The sequence below is a fragment of the Caenorhabditis elegans genome, chromosome IV (assembly GCF_000002985.6).
Source record: "Caenorhabditis elegans chromosome IV".
Classification (NCBI taxonomy): Eukaryota; Metazoa; Nematoda; class Chromadorea; order Rhabditida; family Rhabditidae; genus Caenorhabditis; species Caenorhabditis elegans.
The window spans coordinates 7,243,073-7,260,436 of record NC_003282.8 but is presented as its reverse complement, the minus strand read 5'-3'; the positions used below and the strand labels follow the sequence as shown (position 1 = coordinate 7,260,436).

The 17,364-nt window shown below is 36.8% G+C and overlaps 6 protein-coding genes, 4 non-coding genes and 3 pseudogenes across 13 annotated transcripts; 5 read left to right on the top strand and 8 right to left on the bottom strand.

The window, feature by feature from the left end:
• Nucleotides 1-814: 814 nt before the first annotated feature.
• C06E4.4 lies at nucleotides 815-1,784 on the bottom strand (annotated as a pseudogene). The gene is made up of 3 exons: nucleotides 1,317-1,784; nucleotides 1,096-1,269; nucleotides 815-995 (listed from the first exon to the last, which is right to left on the bottom strand). Coding segments are annotated over exons 1-3 (823 nt in total).
• Nucleotides 1,785-2,133: 349 nt separating this feature from the next.
• Nucleotides 2,134-3,337, top strand: C06E4.6 (DeHydrogenases, Short chain). Its single transcript, NM_068753.6, has 4 exons — nucleotides 2,134-2,258; nucleotides 2,307-2,539; nucleotides 2,586-2,780; nucleotides 2,861-3,337. The coding sequence occupies exons 1-4, from the start codon at nucleotides 2,222-2,224 to the stop codon at nucleotides 3,218-3,220; spliced, it is 825 nt and encodes a 274-aa protein (NP_501154.1). The 5' UTR covers nucleotides 2,134-2,221; the 3' UTR covers nucleotides 3,221-3,337.
• Nucleotides 3,338-3,548: 211 nt separating this feature from the next.
• Nucleotides 3,549-3,879, bottom strand: C06E4.22 (annotated as a pseudogene). The gene has a single exon. A coding segment is annotated over exon 1 (331 nt).
• Nucleotides 3,880-4,527: 648 nt separating this feature from the next.
• On the bottom strand, nucleotides 4,528-5,447 carry C06E4.5 (Protein kinase domain-containing protein; the record flags this gene model as incomplete). The annotated part of the gene is made up of 3 exons (NM_068752.3): nucleotides 4,528-4,688; nucleotides 4,733-4,815; nucleotides 5,063-5,447. 3 exons carry the CDS (start codon nucleotides 5,445-5,447, stop codon nucleotides 4,587-4,589), a joined length of 570 nt encoding a protein of 189 aa, NP_501153.2. The 3' UTR covers nucleotides 4,528-4,586.
• Nucleotides 5,294-5,314, top strand: 21ur-15639. Its single transcript, NR_056139.1, has one exon.
• A 785-nt stretch (nucleotides 5,448-6,232) lies between the features above and the next one.
• Nucleotides 6,233-9,979, bottom strand: D2024.18 (uncharacterized protein; the record flags this gene model as incomplete). Its single annotated transcript, NM_001306768.1, has 4 exons — nucleotides 6,233-6,282; nucleotides 7,189-7,273; nucleotides 9,265-9,386; nucleotides 9,934-9,979. 4 exons carry the CDS (start codon nucleotides 9,977-9,979, stop codon nucleotides 6,233-6,235), a joined length of 303 nt encoding a protein of 100 aa, NP_001293697.1.
• Nucleotides 8,009-8,896, top strand: D2024.10 (annotated as a pseudogene). Its single transcript has 3 exons — nucleotides 8,009-8,071; nucleotides 8,636-8,722; nucleotides 8,819-8,896. Coding segments are annotated over exons 1-3 (228 nt in total).
• Nucleotides 9,531-9,551, bottom strand: 21ur-14624. The gene has a single exon (NR_056138.1).
• An 867-nt stretch (nucleotides 9,980-10,846) lies between the features above and the next one.
• On the bottom strand, nucleotides 10,847-12,894 carry D2024.1 (Protein kinase domain-containing protein; the record flags this gene model as incomplete). The annotated part of the gene is made up of 7 exons (NM_068750.2): nucleotides 10,847-11,108; nucleotides 11,158-11,323; nucleotides 11,371-11,506; nucleotides 11,555-11,819; nucleotides 11,864-12,063; nucleotides 12,112-12,253; nucleotides 12,833-12,894. The coding sequence occupies 7 exons, from the start codon at nucleotides 12,892-12,894 to the stop codon at nucleotides 11,000-11,002; spliced, it is 1,080 nt and encodes a 359-aa protein (NP_501151.1). The 3' UTR covers nucleotides 10,847-10,999.
• On the top strand, nucleotides 11,031-11,051 carry 21ur-14777. The gene has a single exon (NR_056137.1).
• An 889-nt stretch (nucleotides 12,895-13,783) lies between the features above and the next one.
• On the top strand, nucleotides 13,784-14,977 carry col-114 (Nematode cuticle collagen N-terminal domain-containing protein). Its single transcript, NM_068749.4, has 4 exons — nucleotides 13,784-13,964; nucleotides 14,041-14,226; nucleotides 14,276-14,462; nucleotides 14,508-14,977. The coding sequence occupies exons 1-4, from the start codon at nucleotides 13,797-13,799 to the stop codon at nucleotides 14,930-14,932; spliced, it is 966 nt and encodes a 321-aa protein (NP_501150.1). The 5' UTR covers nucleotides 13,784-13,796; the 3' UTR covers nucleotides 14,933-14,977.
• On the bottom strand, nucleotides 13,932-14,448 carry D2024.16. The gene has a single exon (NR_056136.1). It is a non-coding gene; the product is annotated as an Unclassified non-coding RNA D2024.16 (non-coding RNA).
• Nucleotides 14,935-16,229, bottom strand: afmd-1 (BD-FAE-like domain-containing protein). Its single transcript, NM_068748.7, has 6 exons — nucleotides 15,987-16,229; nucleotides 15,869-15,945; nucleotides 15,587-15,806; nucleotides 15,369-15,471; nucleotides 15,163-15,319; nucleotides 14,935-15,118 (listed from the first exon to the last, which is right to left on the bottom strand). Exons 1-6 carry the CDS (start codon nucleotides 16,144-16,146, stop codon nucleotides 15,020-15,022), a joined length of 816 nt encoding a protein of 271 aa, NP_501149.1. The 5' UTR covers nucleotides 16,147-16,229; the 3' UTR covers nucleotides 14,935-15,019.
• Nucleotides 16,230-17,364: the final 1,135 nt, after the last annotated feature.

Genomic DNA, 17,364 nt, shown 5'->3' with positions numbered 1-17,364 from the left:
ACAATTCTAACATAATTTTAAAAACTTTCTATGTCCAGTTTTTGAGAAAACGTGGGTAGTTGTGAAAAAAATGGTGGTTTTTCTAACACAGGAAGGATCTCGAAGAATCCTCAGAACTGTGTTATATAATAATATAAATTTGATCGAAGATGATTTCAGTTAATCACTCCAAAAAAATTAAATGTTTCGGAGCAGGTTCAGCCAAATTACAGCGTTTTAAAGTTTTCTAAAAATGACCCTCTTTTGAATATCTAAAGTTTCGAATTTTTGTATAAAAATATGAAGACTTTTTAGTCAACTTCCAGACGCTCTAATTTGGCTGAGCCTGCTTTAAAGCAGCTAATTTTTTTGAAGTGATTATCTGTAATCATCATCTGTCAAATGTATGCTATTATGTAACACATTTCTGAGGATTCTTCGAGATCCTTCACCTGTTAGGGAAACCACTATTTTTTCACAACTACCTACATTTTCTCAAACTGGACGTAGACAGTTTTTAAAATTATGTTAGAATTGTAACCAGAACTCTCATTATCACAATGGTAAAGTTTGAAAAAAAGTTGTTAACCCAGTGGTCAATTAGCATTAAAATAATTATTGTTTTATTCGTATAATCATTTTCTGCATTTTGTACCGGCTCTCCATTAGAACTGATTTTAATCTATAAACATGGATCACTGGGATGCGTTTCGATAGATCAATTTAAATAAAACCTTTTAGCAAGCTGCTATCCAATATAAATATAGCAAGTACTGAACAAAGTATACAATATTTATTAGAAAATGAGAACAAAATTCTTTATTTTTTGGCAAACTGTGCGTGAAGTCCAAGAACCAAACTGCTTCCACCGTCAGCAATAATATTTTGTCCAACGATGTATTCAGATGATTCACGGTCTGCTAACTTAAGAAGGCGATTGCTTTAGCGATCTGTTCTGGTCTTCCGGAATAACCACATGGAATTGCAGATGGATTAGAACCAACGTTATCGTAGAACTGAAACATGTTTTTTGTTTTGTTTTAAAATAATGCGCTGAACATTTTAAAATTTGACAAAAAGATCTTATAAACTGAATGGTTTAAAATTGTAACGTACCGTCTGAGATTGCTCGGAAGATAATCCTGTGGCAACTTCCATGAATCCAGTCGCCACAACTCCTGGATTCACGGTGTTTACTCGAATCCCTTCAGAAATCAAATCAATTGCAGCACTTCTTATGTATTGATCAAGAGCAGCTTTTGCCAATGGGTAGTATGGGCCTCGGCCCGACTGAAACATTAGCTTTTGTTGAATCATGATTTCAAAATTTCACTTACGCCAAACTTCAAAGCTACAATGCTGGAGACATTGAAAATTTCTCCATGAGTTTTTGCAAGATGCGGGTGAATCTTCTGAGTCATTTCAATTACACTCTGCACATTCAGATTCATTACTTTTTCAAAAGTCTCAATCGATTGTGCAACTCCAGTTTTATTCTGATCATCAGGAAGAGATGCTCCAGCATTGTTCACGAGAATATCAATCTTTCCGAACTTTTCCAAAGTCTTACTAATCAGAGCATCTTGTCCGGTGGAGATGGTAGTATCAGCCGGAACAATAAGAATATTGCTCTCCAAAATTCCAGCATCTAATAGAACTTATCGAGATCCTTGAAGTCGTTCCTCACTTCTTCCAGTCACAGTAACTTTTTCTCCTTCTTTGGCAAAAAGAAGAGCAGTTGCTCTTCCAATTTCAAAAGAGGAACCGGTGATGATTGCGTCTTTACCAGAAAATCGACCAGACATTTTAGTTTATCAAATAACACTGAAAGCTTGAGATTATGAAAATCAGACTCCGTAGTACATCATATGTATACTAACACTCCCGACACGTCAAGCACAATAGTTTTATGACTTAGGAAATGGAAGAGATCTCAAATTAATCAAGTCTTGATTCTAGTGAACTTTACTTTCAGGCGATAAAGAAAGTGAGACGCAGACAACAAAGTCACATATACTTTGTGTTTGCACGCGATAATCACTTTCTTTTTAAGAGAAATAGACAAAAAAGATACAGCGTCGAGGCGAAAATACCAAATGATCACTTCCATATTTATGGAAGTCACAAAAAGTATGTGACGGGTATGTCTGCCTATCTTGTTACTTTAAACTCTGGAAGTATTTAAGGCTGAAGGTGGAATTTAAAAATCAGGCTTATGTGGTCCACGTTCTCTCAAAAAACTATGGCTCGTTTCACTGACAAGGTTGCTATTATCACTGGTTAGGCTATTTTAGGTTTTTCCTCTCAAGTCAATACTTAAACTTCAGGTTCATCAAATGGAATCGGTCGTGCCACGGCTGTGCTTCTGGCTACTGATGGAGCTAAAGTTACAATTACCGGAAGAGATGCAGCTAGACTTGAAGAAACACGACAAGCGATTTTAAAAGCAGGAATTTCAGCAACAAATGTAAACTCTGTTGTCGCAGACGTTACCACTGCTGAAGGGCAAGATCTTCTTATTTCATCTACCTTGGATAAGTTCGGAAAAATTAATATTTTGGTTAGTCAGAATATGATGTGTCTAACTTTAAATTCATGGTTTCCAGATCAACAACGCCGGAGCTAATATTCCAGATTCTCAAGGACAAACTCGCACTAAATGCAGCATCGAAAATCTTACCAAGATGTTTCAGCTCAATCTTCAGAGCGTCGTCGAAATGGTTCAGAAAGTGCGACCACATTTGGCAAAAACCCGCGGAGAGATCGTCAATATTTCAAGTATTGGAGCGGGGCCAGCGGCTGTAAGTATAGTATAAGTATAGTATAGTATAAGTGTAAGTATAGTATTGTTTTTCTATTTTAATCATTAAATCAATTATAGCAACCCGCCAGTCCATACTACTCAAGCGCTAAAGCTGCTTTGGATCAATATTCTCGATGTGCCGCAATCGACTTGATTTCTGAAGGAATTCGTATCAACGTTGTTCAACCTGGTTTTGTTTCCACTGGATTCTCGACAGCTGCTCGAGGACTTAGCGCGGATGAATCTGTCAAATTCTACGACTTGATGGGGTCCCTACCACATTGTATTCCAGCTGGATACTGTGGTCAACCAGACCATCTCGCATCTGTAATTGCATTCCTGGTTGATCGAAAGGTCTCCGAGTACATCGTAGGACAAACGATCATAGCCGATGGAGGTTCCTCATTGGTTATCGGATGTCATGCCCCGCGCCAGTAAACTTGGAAGAAGTATTTGATCTCGTAAACAAGTACGTCGTTTCTATATTTTTTAAATTGCACTTTTATCTCAAGAATGTAACAATCTTCTAAAACATAAAATATTTTTTATAAATAATTATATCAACAAAATGTAAAATTTCAGATATTTCTGAAACAATTTTAATTTGAACAAATCTATGCGTTATATGTTGAATTTTCATTATTTAAGGATTACAAAAGTTAAAAATTACGGTTAAAAACAACACAAAGAGTAATCATAACGACTATTTAACTATCACTAACAGCATAATTGATATTAATTTTTCAATTTTTCTTTGAAGAAATCCCAATGAAATCCCATAACAAGAGTCGATCCTCCATCAGCGGTGATTGTTTGACCAACAACATACTCTGATGCTTTTCGGTTAGCAAGGAAGGCAATTACTGAAGCATTATGTTCTGGTTGAGCACAATACAATGTGGTTGGGAGCCCATTGTTTCGTAGAATTTAGTAGATTCATCCGATGTTAATCCGCGAGCAACAGTTGAAAAACAAGTAGAAACAAATCCAGGCGGAACAACGTTTATACGAATTCCTTCAGATATCAGATGCGCAAAGATAGTGCTTTCGCGAGTATCGATGAAGAACGCAGCTTGTGCAGACGCTTAGAGCGGTGAAATTTCGAGCGTATAGCACCAACTGGCCCTCCAGTTGGTAGTACCAACTTGGCAAGTTGGTACGTCTGGTTCAGGGTTGTTTAACTCGATGCCTTAAATTATCTTCGGAGAGTCTAAAGCTTGTAACTGGGGAGAGGGTAGGCATTTAATTTTGTTAGTCATTGTTTGCAGCTGTATTTTCTGTAATAAAAGTTTCAAAATATAGAACTACCCTTTATATCATAAATTCGGTAACACACAAAACCTCCATTCTAATATTATCTAGAAACAAAAAAACAAATAAGAGCAAGAAATCACACGAGCAAAACGTCAACCTAAAATTAAGCAGAAGAAATACAATAAAATTTCTAAAAGAATTAAAATTAAACGTGGAAATCGATATCATTCCAACTGAGTAGTGGAATTTTGAGAAGCGTTCGGAAGCTTTTTGCATCACTCATCCCTTTGAACAAATCTTCGACCACCTGAATAATTTATTTTAAAATATTATCTAGAAACAAAAACATGTTTGTACATCTGGAAGTCCGAATTTCGAAAACATTATAAAACACTAGAATGTATTCGATTTTTTTCAATTTCGAGAACGAGTTTACAGAATTTACAGAATTTGCAGAACAAATCGTACAAACTGGTAATAGCAGGTGTTTAAAATGGAACATTTATTGGCTAACGTCAATCTAAAATAAACCAGAAGAAATACAATAAAATTAAACGTGGCAATCGATATCATTCCCACTGAGTAGTGGAATTTTGAGAAGCGTTCGGAAGCTTTTTGCATCACTCATCCCTTTGAACAAATCTTCGACCACCTGAATAATTTATTTTAAAATATGAAGTTCAAGTTTATAGAAACCTTTCTGTCGGAGTCGCGTGTCTTCTTCAGAAGCTCTTTTTCGAAATCAGGGATTTGATCTTTGACGTCATCAGCTGATCCATCTGAAATTATAATGGGGTTATTCAAGTAAATTTTAGCTAAATGTATTTTGATACACATTATGGCGTCACATCTGTATTTTTATCGAACTAAAAGTGTCACGTCAAATTTAAATCCAGCCAATCCCGCGAAAGATTCCCTTTCGATTTCGCATGCCGAGAATTGGCTCGAATCGAGAGATGAAAAATTCGGGAGATGCTGGAATCAAAAAGGACCCCGCCTACTTTCTTTTAGATTTCCGCCGGTTACCTATAACGCTCTCCGAGTAGTCGCACACTTTAACCAAAATTCCTTTCGAGTTTATTGAAATGTTCTTTTGACCGATGCTGTATTGCAATAAAACGTCCTTTGTTTTTCCAATCAAAACATTTCCACAGTGCAAGTCTTGATGGGCGAACTTGAACTTTGAATTGGCGACAAACAACCAAAAAATAACTTGTTTCATGATTCTTATTGATTGATGAGCATGAAGGGAGTTATCAGGCTTTGCAGAAAGTGGTGATCCTCCGAGTTCCATCAGTATCATCAGGAAGGCAGACCGTGTAGCAGTGAATTCCCTGCGAACTGAGAGAGGCGGATTATCGACGACATGCACACCATATAGTTTCAAAAAATTTGAACAGTACATGGGCATTGGTTTCATCTTTATGCTGGTTAGGAGAGACACATGCACCTCTCATTTCTTTGCCAAATCCATTCCTATTTGGAACAATCTTGTCAAAAATATACCGGTATTTCTCTCCCCCTATCAGTTTTCAAACTTTCTCGATCTCAATATTCCCCGGTATTAACTTTTATCCGCTGGTTCTCTTTGACTTCTAATTGATCTCTTCTACCACATTACCCTCTCTCTCCTTTCCCGTCCCAAACTCGAGACGTACTCTTTCTGGGTTAGTCTCGTTTTACCGTTTTATTTAACACTCAAAATTCAATTGTACAATAGTAAATTGCATTAGTTATGTTAAATAAATCAATCAATCAATCTTTCTGCACACTTTAATCTCATTCTGCATTCGTCCCGGATCTCAATATTCCCCGGTATTAACTTTTATCCGCTGGTTCTCTTTGACTTCTAATTGATCTCTTCTACCACATTACCCTCTCTCTCCTTTCCCGTCCCAAACTCGAGACGTACTCTTTCTGGGTTAGTCTCGTTTTACCGTTTTATTTAACACTCAAAATTCAATTGTACAATAGTAAATTGCATTAGTTATGTTAAATAAATCAATCAATCAATCTTTCTGCACACTTTAATCTCATTCTGCATTCGTCCCGGATCAGCATCAAGGTTGTAAACCTTTAAAGCTATTTGTTGATCCAACTTCTTTGTTTTGAATACAAAGCCAGCCGCTCCGGAACCCAACTTAGTTGGTACGGTACAATGGAGTTGTTTCCATTCAATGACTTGCTTTTCGGATGTCAATTGCAGCGCTCTTTCAAACTTCTCCTTGTCTGCCGCTTCTTTTTTTCTGTAAAAAAATTATGTTACCAATCAGGGCTGTCGTTTTTTTTTCTGTTTTTGCGGTACCCCACGGGGTGTAAATTGGGTACTTGTGTATCATTTCCCCTCATTTTTGTAAATAAATGTTTAAATAAAAACGTGTGGAGTTTTTATAATTAACCATTTCTAATAGTAAGCCTAAAGAGGGAAACCTTGGCCACGGTCGCCGCCACGAAAATGTAGAGAAATCCAACTTGTGAAGTGTCACCTCAAATTTGAATCCAGCCAATCCCGCGAAAGATTCCCTTTCGATTTCGCATGCCGAAAATTGGCTCGAATCGAGAGATGAAAAATTCGGGAGATGCTGGAATCAAAAAGGACCCCGCCTTTTTTCTTTTAGATTTCTTCAAAATACACATCAACTGTGAACTTTTGAAACATGCATATCACAGGTAAATACATACATGTAACAGTGCCAGTAAATTGATACAGCGTTTTAAGTGTTTCAAATTTTTTCATGATAGAAGGTATGTGTCACAGTCTCCTCAGCTCCGCCCCCATTGCGCTGTAAACATAGTCGGGCACGGAACTCGCGAGATGTCGGGCGTATGATATCACCCACACTTGCGATTATTCATCTTCCTCCAAAAGATGAATATCAAAGAGGGGGGCTTCATTTTTGGAATTCTATCGTAGTTTTTTTACGTATTTTCTGCATTTCGGAGAAATTCACAAGAAGCAAATACGCGAAATGCGCAAGAAAGCTGCCTCTTCGATGCCGAGAAGACTGTGTGTGTGTCAAACATTTCGAATGTCACCAGTCGTTGCGGTCAGCGGCTGGTAATAATAATAAAGGGCCCGGCTCTGCGTGACTGCAGTGTTCACTGAGCGATCGCTTTGGCGCGACTGTACTTTTGCAGTAACAATTAATTACCTTTAGCAGTCAGTTTCTTCTTCTGCCTGTATAGTCGTTGTTTTTCTGCCTTCTTCTGCCGAACACTTTGAGCTCCCTGGGCTATCTGAAAATATATAGGTAATTTTCGTTCGCCTTCGGCGATTTTCCCTGAACCTCGCTTCTCTAAAATTACAGTGCGCCCAACTGCTATGGGACCCCCCCCCCCCCCATTTGAGCGATTTAGGGCATTTCCGAACTTTTTCATCGAAAACCAGTAACGGAATCGGGTTCAGTATAGCAAAAAACCTATGGGTCTACGATTTTATTTTGATATCTCAAAAATTAAGAGCAAAAGAGCAAAAAGTATGAAAAATCGACCGCCCAACTGGTATGGGACCACCTGAGATTTTCGATAATTTCACCGAAAGTTCTAATTTTTTCGAAAAACGTAAAGTTTTTCAGTTTCAAAATTACTTTAAAGGGGGAGTAGAGTTTGTGGGGAAATATATGTTTCTGACTCTAATTTTGCCCCTGATGCCGAATATCGATGTGAAAAAATTCAAAAAAATTTCCCTGATTTAATATTAATTTTTAAAATCCGAAAATTCATTGGATGCCTATATGTGAGTTTTCAAACGCTGAATTTTCCCGCCAGAGACGCCCCGCCCACGAAACCGTGCCGCAAGTGTGGGTTTACGAGGTGAATATTTTCCTTCTATTTTTATTTGATTTTATACCGATTTTCGTCGATTTTTCTCATTTTTTCGCTGTTTTATATTGAAATTTTTTTTATTTCTCTCAAATTATGCCTTTCTATTGATAAAATACACAAAATTCTATGAAAAATTCCATTTTCAGCACAAATTCGACGGGAAACAAGGTGGAGGCAACCGTGGACAATAAATCTATTACTTATTCGTGTGTAATGCTTTTGTTTTTTAGACAAAACAAGTAAATTTATTATAAGACTGTTTATATTCAATAAACTTTACAAAAACAACATTTTTGAGAAAAAAAACTACAAAAATCGAAGATTGTCCTCGGGAGCGCGACGAATCAACGTGTTCCGGATAACTAAAATGTTAAATTTTTGTATTAATGTGGAGAACTTTCGTTATTGAGATTTGTAAAGAGACTATTGATAAGCACTAGGATTAAAATAGGAAGTTTAATTTAATTTATTACGATAGTAAGATATTTGCCGAATAAATCGACATACTGATGATTTTTCGGATGTTTTAGGCTTAATCATTTAGCGATTCTTACTTTTCAATTGTTTTTTAAATAATATTTTCTATAAGAAGTACTCACAAACATTTTTGAGAACAGAGATTGATGATGAGTTGGGTGGGGACTTAGAATTACTGCGTTTGAATAGTGTTCATCTCACAACTCAACTATTTGAAAGTGATAACTACTGTTTCATCATCTTGTGAAATATTTTGTGATTTTGCAATTATTTATAAACATAATTTGATATTTTCAGAAAAGCAGCACAGGTATGGAGATGAATTGGATTCACCACCTCTACACGGCCTATGCACGAGGGACCTTTGGAAACAAGATTTTTGAAGTTGTTTAATTTCTCTGATTTCTGTAAGTTTTTTTTCTTTTTCATTTGAACATGAAAAATGTTTCAATGAATGAAATTAACTTTTTTATTTTTCAGGTCCATCGAAAGAACTTCAGGAACTCCAACAAAGGAAGAAGAAAACTTGCTGCACAACGGAACAATTTTAAATTTTGAAGTTTTTAATTTTTTTAAAGCTTTTCACTTTAATAAAATTAAATTTAAATATACCCAGTATTCCACATTGCCAATGTATTTGATAAAATCATGAAGGGATGGGGAACGAGCCGTGACCAAATTTGTATCAAATGCGCGGGGCGCGCGCAGAGAGTGCGCCGGGCGTTCGAGACATTATTACTAGCGCGCTCCGTCCGCGCGCCCGGTGCGAAACGTGCGCGCGCCAGGAGTAGCAAACTGCCGAGTAGCTTCGATCCTATCTTTTTCGTGGCGGTTACTTCATCCTTCGCAGACTCGGCTTGTAGAACTAAGGAAATATGCAGAACTTTCATCGCGGCTTTTCGCTCCTTCCAGGTAATTTGGAATACCTTTCCATTAGCTCCTTCCCCGATTTTCTCCACTGATCCACTGATTAAATAGTCCCAATTATACATTATCTTGCTGCTGATGACTTTTTTCAGATTGGCTAAGTGTTTTCTTCGTGCTTGTTCTGTGAAATGTTGTATTTGTATTTTTGGGCTTTACAAGGTGGGTAAAATCTGGGATTTTTTTTTGCTTCAAATCTCAAAAATCTCAATCATCCCGGCAAACTTTAACATTCTCATTACAATTTTTGACAAATCGACGGAAAGCCTTCGCTTGATTGTTCGGTTAACTATTTTCGGACATTTTTTTTGTTTTTCTTTAAATAAGTTTTGAAAATGTCTCTATTTTTAAAGAAAATAAATATTTCATTCCCAATTATATTCTCCTTACAATATTATTTATCATTGATAAGTTCAAAGTATTTTGACATTTCTTTTTATCTATTTTTGGAACAGTTTGTTTATTTTTTGAGTATTGAATAAATTAACTTTTCTGTTTTTTTCTTTCGATTTGAGGATTCTTGGGGTTTTTTTTAACGTTTTTCGAAAGTCGGAAAATCTAAAAAGGTCACTGGTATCAGAAAAATGTTCTCTGAGTGTTTTGCAAGAGCTAAATTTAAACATCTAAAACTCTTAATCCCACTAATTTCATATTTGTAATAACAAAAATACCTTCTCCTCGCCGTCCCTCTCCGATCTTCCTCAGATGATTGCCCATGGTAATTTAGAATCTGAAGAATGAAATAACTTTTAATAAAATTAAATCAGCTTTAAAAACTTTGGAAAAAAAACTGAATGTCAAGTTTCAAAACATATTTTTGGCTGTCGGTGTTATGTCACGGAGGCGACGCGTGGCTCTATAGGAATAACAAGAACAAGAAAATGATAAATGGGGGTACGGAACGGATCTCTAGCTTCTGGTCCGGATACTTCACAAGTTTGGAAAAATTCAAGATGTGTGCACATTAAATTTTTTCGAGTAGAACTGTGTAAATCTGTATAAATTTGAAAAAATCTCAGCTTTAGAATGTCGGTGATTATGGCTTTTATCCTCCTCCTCCTCGCCCACACGATGTTCATACCGAGAAGTTCCCTTTTTGGTGAATCAATGTTCACCAACAGAACAACTTCAACTGGCTCTTGCTTTAAACAGATCAGACATTGCTAGAACAGAAATCTTCGCAAATGGAACTGAATAGACTACTCAAGACTTGCATAATGCAATGATTGAAGCACTTTCCAATGATCGCATTGATTTCGTACATTTTCTTTTCGAGAACGGAGTTTCTATGAAAAAGTTGGAGTATCTCTATATCACTGGCAAAGAACATCAAAATAATTTGAGAACTAATCTGTTAGTTGACTCAAAATATCACGACTTGTCGAAATTGGAAGATTAGTCGAGAACTTAATGGGAAATCAATAAAAGTCGAATTACACAAAGGAGGAATTCAAAAAAAATTATTTTTGTTCAACCATAGAAAGCAGGTTTGTCAAGTTCATAATGATTATAAACATTCCAATTATAACCTTAGCTAAAAATCCTTTTGCATGTTCATGATAGTTTGCATACTCTCTTTAAACATTTCACATCAAATCACTTTATTTATTGATCAGTGCTTTCTTGAGTTCAGTAACTTTTAGTGGCTTCTTGGCAGGCTTCCCGTTGATTTCCTCGCACGTTTCCACAGTCTTTCATCCGTTGTTTCCTTTCCATTCTTCTTCTTTTTCATCGTCTTCATTTTATCCGCGATATGTGCATATTGAAATGGATCCTTTCGAAAATAAAGTCCGACGTCAGATTCTTCCCAACCGAACAATCAACGTGGTTTCTCGGCATTCTGTCTCTGAAACACTCAAAGATGAGAATACAGAAATGGTTTATGGAAAACTTACCCATCGTTTGTAAGACGGCATATTTTTTCCCTCCCAATCGAATGATCATACCAAGAAGCTCCACTTTTGGTAAACACGTCTTTGAATGCATGGTAGATCATTTCATAGTTCGGAAATGAGTGGAAAGTGCAGGCTTGGAGCATGGTTTCAATTTTTCCAAAAGCATCTGCAATAAAACTATTATTTTCATTGTAAATTATAAATAAAACTGACCAATGCCGTAAAGATCCTTGAGCTTACTCTTCAATTTCGTCTTTTCCAGCATTTTCGCTTCGAGTATCTCCCATGGCAATGGTTTGACTAGTTCAGCAATCATATACATGAGAGACCAGAAATCATCACCTCTTCCCTGAAAAAAAAACAATAGTTTAAATTGCCGATACTCATTCCAACTAACCAAATCAGCCATTGCATGAGCTTTGGGTGATGTGTACTTCGGTGTTCCAACCAGTGAGTGAACTTTCTTGTTTTCCGTTCGAAATTCAAAGCCATTTTGTTGATTTATAGGAGTCCCTTTGATGTGGCGGATGAATTTGCTGGAAATTCCGAAATCGATGAGGTAGAACACTCGGGATGTGAGAACTTCATCCGACTGGCCCCACACGAAGTTCGCGGGTTTCAGATCATGATGAAGGAAGCCACAGTCGTGCATTTGTTTTACACTGAAAACATTTGGATCATAAAAATCAGTACTCTCTAAACTTACACAAAAAGGCATTGTATCCCAATGCGGCTCCATGTTCCAGGTGTACAAGCCTTCGGGTTGCATCCCTTCATTCTCAACACTTGTAGATTTTCGCCCAAAAGAGTCATCACAACCATGTGGAATTTTGGTTCTCGTCCTCCTGTTTCGAATATTGGGAAGAACTTAGCACCACGATTATTCAATTCCATCATAACCTCTATCTAAAATTTCACATATTATTAAAAATCGTTTCATAAATATTGCCAAACCTCCTTGGTGATTGACGCTGGGCCGCCATCCAACCGATTGGGTTCCACTTTCATTGCATATTTCTTTGCATTTTTGGAAACCTTGAATACTTGCCCATAAGCTCCGTCTCCTATACTTTCGACAACTTGGTAACCTTTTATTCTGGAAAATAATGCTATTTTTTTGATTTTCAACTATTTATTTCTTCTATTTCATAAGTATCCTAGTTTTGGCTTCATTAAAAATATTCTAAGCCTCAATCCATTCTAGAACTTCCTTCGATTCGAGGCCCCACCGATCGGGGAAACATTCGAAAAGGGGTTACACAAAACTGGAAGATTGTGGGCGGAGCAAAAACCATGGCAGTTGCAAAGATGGGCTTGTATTTTAATAAGATAGAAAATCCGTGATTTCACATTTTATTTCACTTGGAAAATAGTCAAATGAACAATACATCTCGATCCACGTACTCATTCTTATTTGAAATCCGAGAAAAAGGGAGAAACTCTCATGTTTGCATGTTTGCAACTCTGGCACGGGTTTTGTTGCGCCCACAATGTCTTCCGAGGCCGGCAGGATTCAAGCAGGTCGTGAAACCGCGCTTGCCTACCATGGAAGCAAGACTTCCAAATCACCTCGGCTTTTCGCCAGAAAGATCTAAACTCTGTATGAACTCTGACAAAGTGCGAGGGGAGACTGCAGAAGTGCGAGTGAACTCTGTGGCAAAATGCCAAGACTTACTTGTCATCCATCGAAATGAAGACGTTCTCAACGTCATTTTCGGAAGCAGTGTTTTCTGCCATTGTGTTAAAAATTCGAAATAAACTTTAAAATTCACACTGCCTGTGTTTTTTCACTTGCACGCAGATTTGCTGCTGATAAGAAGAAAAAATAAACTTGCAAAAGCTCACGTGTTTACAATTTTATAATTTACTTTTCCAGTTTGGAAAACGTGTTCACAGTAATAGTAATGGAGGAAGGAATGATGTCATTGGACCATCTGGTGATGCAGGAAGAGAACGAATGTCTTCAATGCAAATTAGTTTAATCAATAATGCTCGTAACTCCATTATCTCATTGTTCAGTGGAGGTGGAAGGAAACGGGACTCAGACGAACTAAACTGTATAATATCGATCTTTAACTTATCAATTTCAGAAGTATATGTTTATTTTTCATTTGTAAATGTAACGGCCAATTTCCTTTGGTACTGGAAAATAAGTCGATACTAAAACTGAAAAGAAAATATGCCAGTAAAAATAGATTCAGTATTTTTCATTAATGACAATTTGACATTCTTCCTCCGATATAAAAAATTTTCCCAATAGCAACTTCACCAGAAAGGACCCTCTTAAATGATTTCTTAAATGCCGCAATTATAAGGACTTTATTATTCAGATTCGATTTTAGGCATCATTTTCTGGCTATAGAGTCAACGAAACAATACAATTTTTGTTTTTTTTTGAAACGGGAGGATATGATCGACTTTCTCGTTCACTTCCTTAGAGCTTTGCACACACATTCCATTAGAATCTTGATTCCATTATCTACAAAACAATCTTAAAACTGCAAGTTTTCCACCAGCGGCTTCGAATTAATTTCCCGGATGGTCTAGTTTTCGATATGCATCTAACTTGTAAACCCTCTCCGTATAAAAAAGTTGTTCAATTGTCTGATATCTCACTTCAATTCGTTTCAACAAAAATAATGGAGGACGAATCGTGTCAACGTATCAAAGCCTATCAATGGGTTGCCAACATTGCAATGTGCTTTGCAATTGTATCGGTACTCACTGTATGTGTGTCGATGCCTGCAATTTATATGTACATGTTCCATGTCAAGCAGCTCATTAATACTGAAGTTGTCTCTTGTGAGGTAAGATTAATGAACCATGTGAATAATATGTGAATATGTGAATAAATTTTCAATTACTTTCAAATTTTTCCTTCAGGATCATGCTAGAGAAATTTGGCGTGAGGTTGAGATCATGAAGAACTTGCCCTTCACAAACAGAACATCTCGATTCCCAAGACAAGCCGCTTACAAGGATGCTGCACCAGCTGGAGGTGGAGGTGGTGGAGAAAAATATAGTGAAGCACCTCCAGTTATTGAAGCTGCTGGTGGAGGATCTTGTGGAGTAAGTTTGAAATTCTTGAATCATTTGCAAAATGCTGTTCAATTTAAAGGGATGTTGTCCAGGAGGACCTGGTCCAAATGGAAAACCAGGAAAGCCAGGACGTCCAGGAAAGCCGGGAGCACCAGGACTGCCAGGTGTTCCAGGAAAGACAACAATTCAAGCACCATGTGAAGCTGCATCACCACCGCCTTGCAGAGTCTGTCCAGTTGGAATGCCTGGAGAGCAAGGAGTAACTGGTAAATTGAAAGTAGAAATATTTTTTTGCAAAGTGTCAATTTCAGGAGCACCGGGAGATAAAGGACCGGCTGGTCAGCCAGGCCGTAACGGTCCAGATGGACCAAATGGAGAACCAGGACCAAAGGGACCACCAGGACAGCCAGGAGCCGATGGACAGCCAGGAATGCCAGGAGAACCAGGAAAAGACGCACCACAAGAAGGATCCCCAGTTCCAGGAGATCCAGGACCGCCAGGAGATTCTGGAATTCCAGGACCACCAGGACCACCAGGAATGGCTGGACCAGATGGAATTCCAGGAATGGGAGGAGCCAAGGGACAAAATGGACCAGATGGGCCACCAGGAGCAAGCGGAGAATCAGGACCAAATGGACCACCAGGATCTGGAGGAGGTGCCGGAGAGAAGGGAATCTGTCCAAAGTATTGTGCTATCGACGGAGGAGTTTTCTTCGAAGATGGAACAAGACGCTAAATCACAAATTTTGTTTTATTTTAATAATAAACTTCATTTTAAACGATCTTTCAGTCTATCCTAGGCAATTAGATCGAAGACGTCACACTAGAAATTTTTCAAAAACTTCTCCATTGCCAAATACTCCCCAGAAGTGTGATTTAGTAGATTTGTCATAATTGTGTAATGCCCACTGTTTGGAAACTCCTGAATTTTATAAAAATCATTGAATGAAATCCCACTCGACCTACCTCAATTCTAGACTGGCCTTGTTGTGCAACAAAATCTCGATTCTGTTCGATAAGTTTTGGTGCTTCTTGTAGTCCAAGAATAACAAGACTATCCAACTTCAGACCATCTAACTTGGATAAATCACAACTATTGAGCTTTGCTTGATCAGTAGTTAAACTGAAAATTTTAAAGCGTAGGACAATGAGAATCATAATTAGAGATTTACTTGATATCTGTTCCTATTTCTGTGCCAATTAGTTCTTCCAAAAAATAGCAACCGGAAAACAAGAGGAGACCTCTGATTCGTGGATTTCGAAGACGTGCAACAGCTGGAAATATAAGCTTCGACTAAAATAGATTTTCTATTGATATTTTGTGTTTTCATCGGAATTCTAGTTTCAAAAGTTCGAAATTTTTCACATAAATCGAAAACTAAAAACTTACCGTTCATTGCTAAATGAGCTCCTGCTGAATGTCCTCCAACCAGAACATTAGATACATTCGGATATAATTTCAAAATAAAATCCACACCATTCACAACATCTTCCACTGTTTCCGTAAGAGTTCTACCTTCTGTTGAGAGGCCGTAACCTACCGATGCAAATGCATATTCATTGTTCAATGCACACCTTGCTGGAGTTAAGCAGTCTTTTCGGGTTCCTGCCTGAAATTGAAAATTATTTAAGGTATACTTTTAATTTCCAAAAATTAGAAAAAATAATATACCGCCCAGTATCCTCCATGAATAAAAATCAGAAGCTTATCGGATGCATCTCCCCAAATGTCCACTTTCTGATTTTCTTCTGAAAATTCAATAATTAAAACATCAAAGAAATCAACTCACCCATTCCATAAGCAACATTTTCTTTTCTTGGAATCTTCTCATCATTCTTAAGAGCTTCAAAAGCGTTTTTAATTCCAGCAAAGAAATCATTCATGACTTCATCTCGATTTTTACCAGGTACCCAACAGGATGGAGAGTATAAAAGTGTCATTTCATTCATTTTAGACAAAATAATTCCAGGAAAATCAAAAAAAAAATATGAAAATTGTGAGAAGACTGTCTAGATCGATATCTATTGGACATGCCACTCTTCTCTTCTTCTTATTTTTTATTTATTTCTGTTTCTTTGTTCTGATTGTTGATTTTGATAAGACACCTACGAGAATTGATACCGATCATTTTGTTGTTTGGTGTTGTTTCTACCAGGCAGTGAATTTTCAGTTTTGAAGGTTGAGTTGGTAGGCACTTTTTTCAACTTTTTTTCCTTGGCTTCAAAAAATATACTTATTACGCTCTTATTTTAAAGGTGTATATATCACGGAAAGAGAAACAGTCACGAGCATTTTATTTATTTATTTATTTACTTCAATACGAGCATTCAACTAGATTCTTTCAATTTGTTCTATTTCTTTACACTTTTATAACAAAAGGCATGTAAAAAATTTAAATTTGAATCACCGCGATGACAAATTCCTTTTTTTTACTTTTTTTTACTTAATTTTGCTTATTTATTTTTGCTTATTTTTGGACTTCTCAATTGTTGATTCAAATTTCATAGCCAATTTTTTTAAATTGAATTTCCTTGTTGGGCCAGTAAGATCAACTTAATGCAAAACCCAAATAAATGATACTAAAAATATTTATTTCTTCAAACTTTGAAACAATTTGCACTCTTTATGAACCAAAAGTCAAGAATGTGGCAAACATTTGCGAGTGGAAGGCAGAGAATTCGATAAGAAGAAAACAAAAATGAGTTCTAGATCTGAACTGTTAGTTTTCACATCATTATTGTTTTTTAAACTTTTCAGATATAGTTTAATTGGAAAACTTATCATAAAATGTAAAAGTTTTCCAATTAAATTTAAAAACAATATATTCCAGTTGTTTTTTCCAAAAGCCGGAACATTTTCGGAACAAATTATTCCAATCGGATTATTTTCTATTTCATTTTCTTTTTTTTTTCTCCGAAACGTGAACTTTATGAAATCCCAATTCCACAACCCAAAGTACATATTTAACCTCCAACAAACAACACAATTCTGTTCCCTCTTTTTCACCCGTTTGCACTTTATTTCTTTTCACTCACCTCGAGTCACGTGATCTCCTTCTAAGAACTGAATTTCAAAAACACAAAATGTTGTTTTCATCCGTTTCTATTTCAGCCCTTTATGTTTTTATTGAACGGTGAAAAGATCGGATCATTTTTACACTGGCTACA

Bases quoted from the DNA above. Each gene is read 5' to 3' on its own strand.
- col-114 (NM_068749.4), top strand. From the start codon at position 13,797: ATGGAGGACGAATCGTGTCAACGTATCAAAGCCTATCAATGGGTTGCC. The intron at 14,227-14,275 runs GTAAGTTTGAAA...TTCAATTTAAAG, and splicing joins CTGGTGGAGGATCTTGTGGA to GGATGTTGTCCAGGAGGACC. The intron at 14,463-14,507 runs GTAAATTGAAAG...TGTCAATTTCAG, and splicing joins TGGAGAGCAAGGAGTAACTG to GAGCACCGGGAGATAAAGGA.
- afmd-1 (NM_068748.7), bottom strand. From the start codon at position 16,146: ATGAATGAAATGACACTTTTATACTCTCCATCCTGTTGGGTACCTGGT. The intron at 15,946-15,986 runs GTGAGTTGATTT...TTGAATTTTCAG, and splicing joins AAATGTTGCTTATGGAATGG to AAGAAAATCAGAAAGTGGAC. The intron at 15,320-15,368 runs GTAAATCTCTAA...TAAAATTTTCAG, and splicing joins GAAATAGGAACAGATATCAA to TTTAACTACTGATCAAGCAA.
- C06E4.6 (NM_068753.6), top strand. From the start codon at position 2,222: ATGGCTCGTTTCACTGACAAGGTTGCTATTATCACTG. The intron at 2,259-2,306 runs GTTAGGCTATTT...CTTAAACTTCAG, and splicing joins CAAGGTTGCTATTATCACTG to GTTCATCAAATGGAATCGGT. The intron at 2,540-2,585 runs GTTAGTCAGAAT...CATGGTTTCCAG, and splicing joins TCGGAAAAATTAATATTTTG to ATCAACAACGCCGGAGCTAA.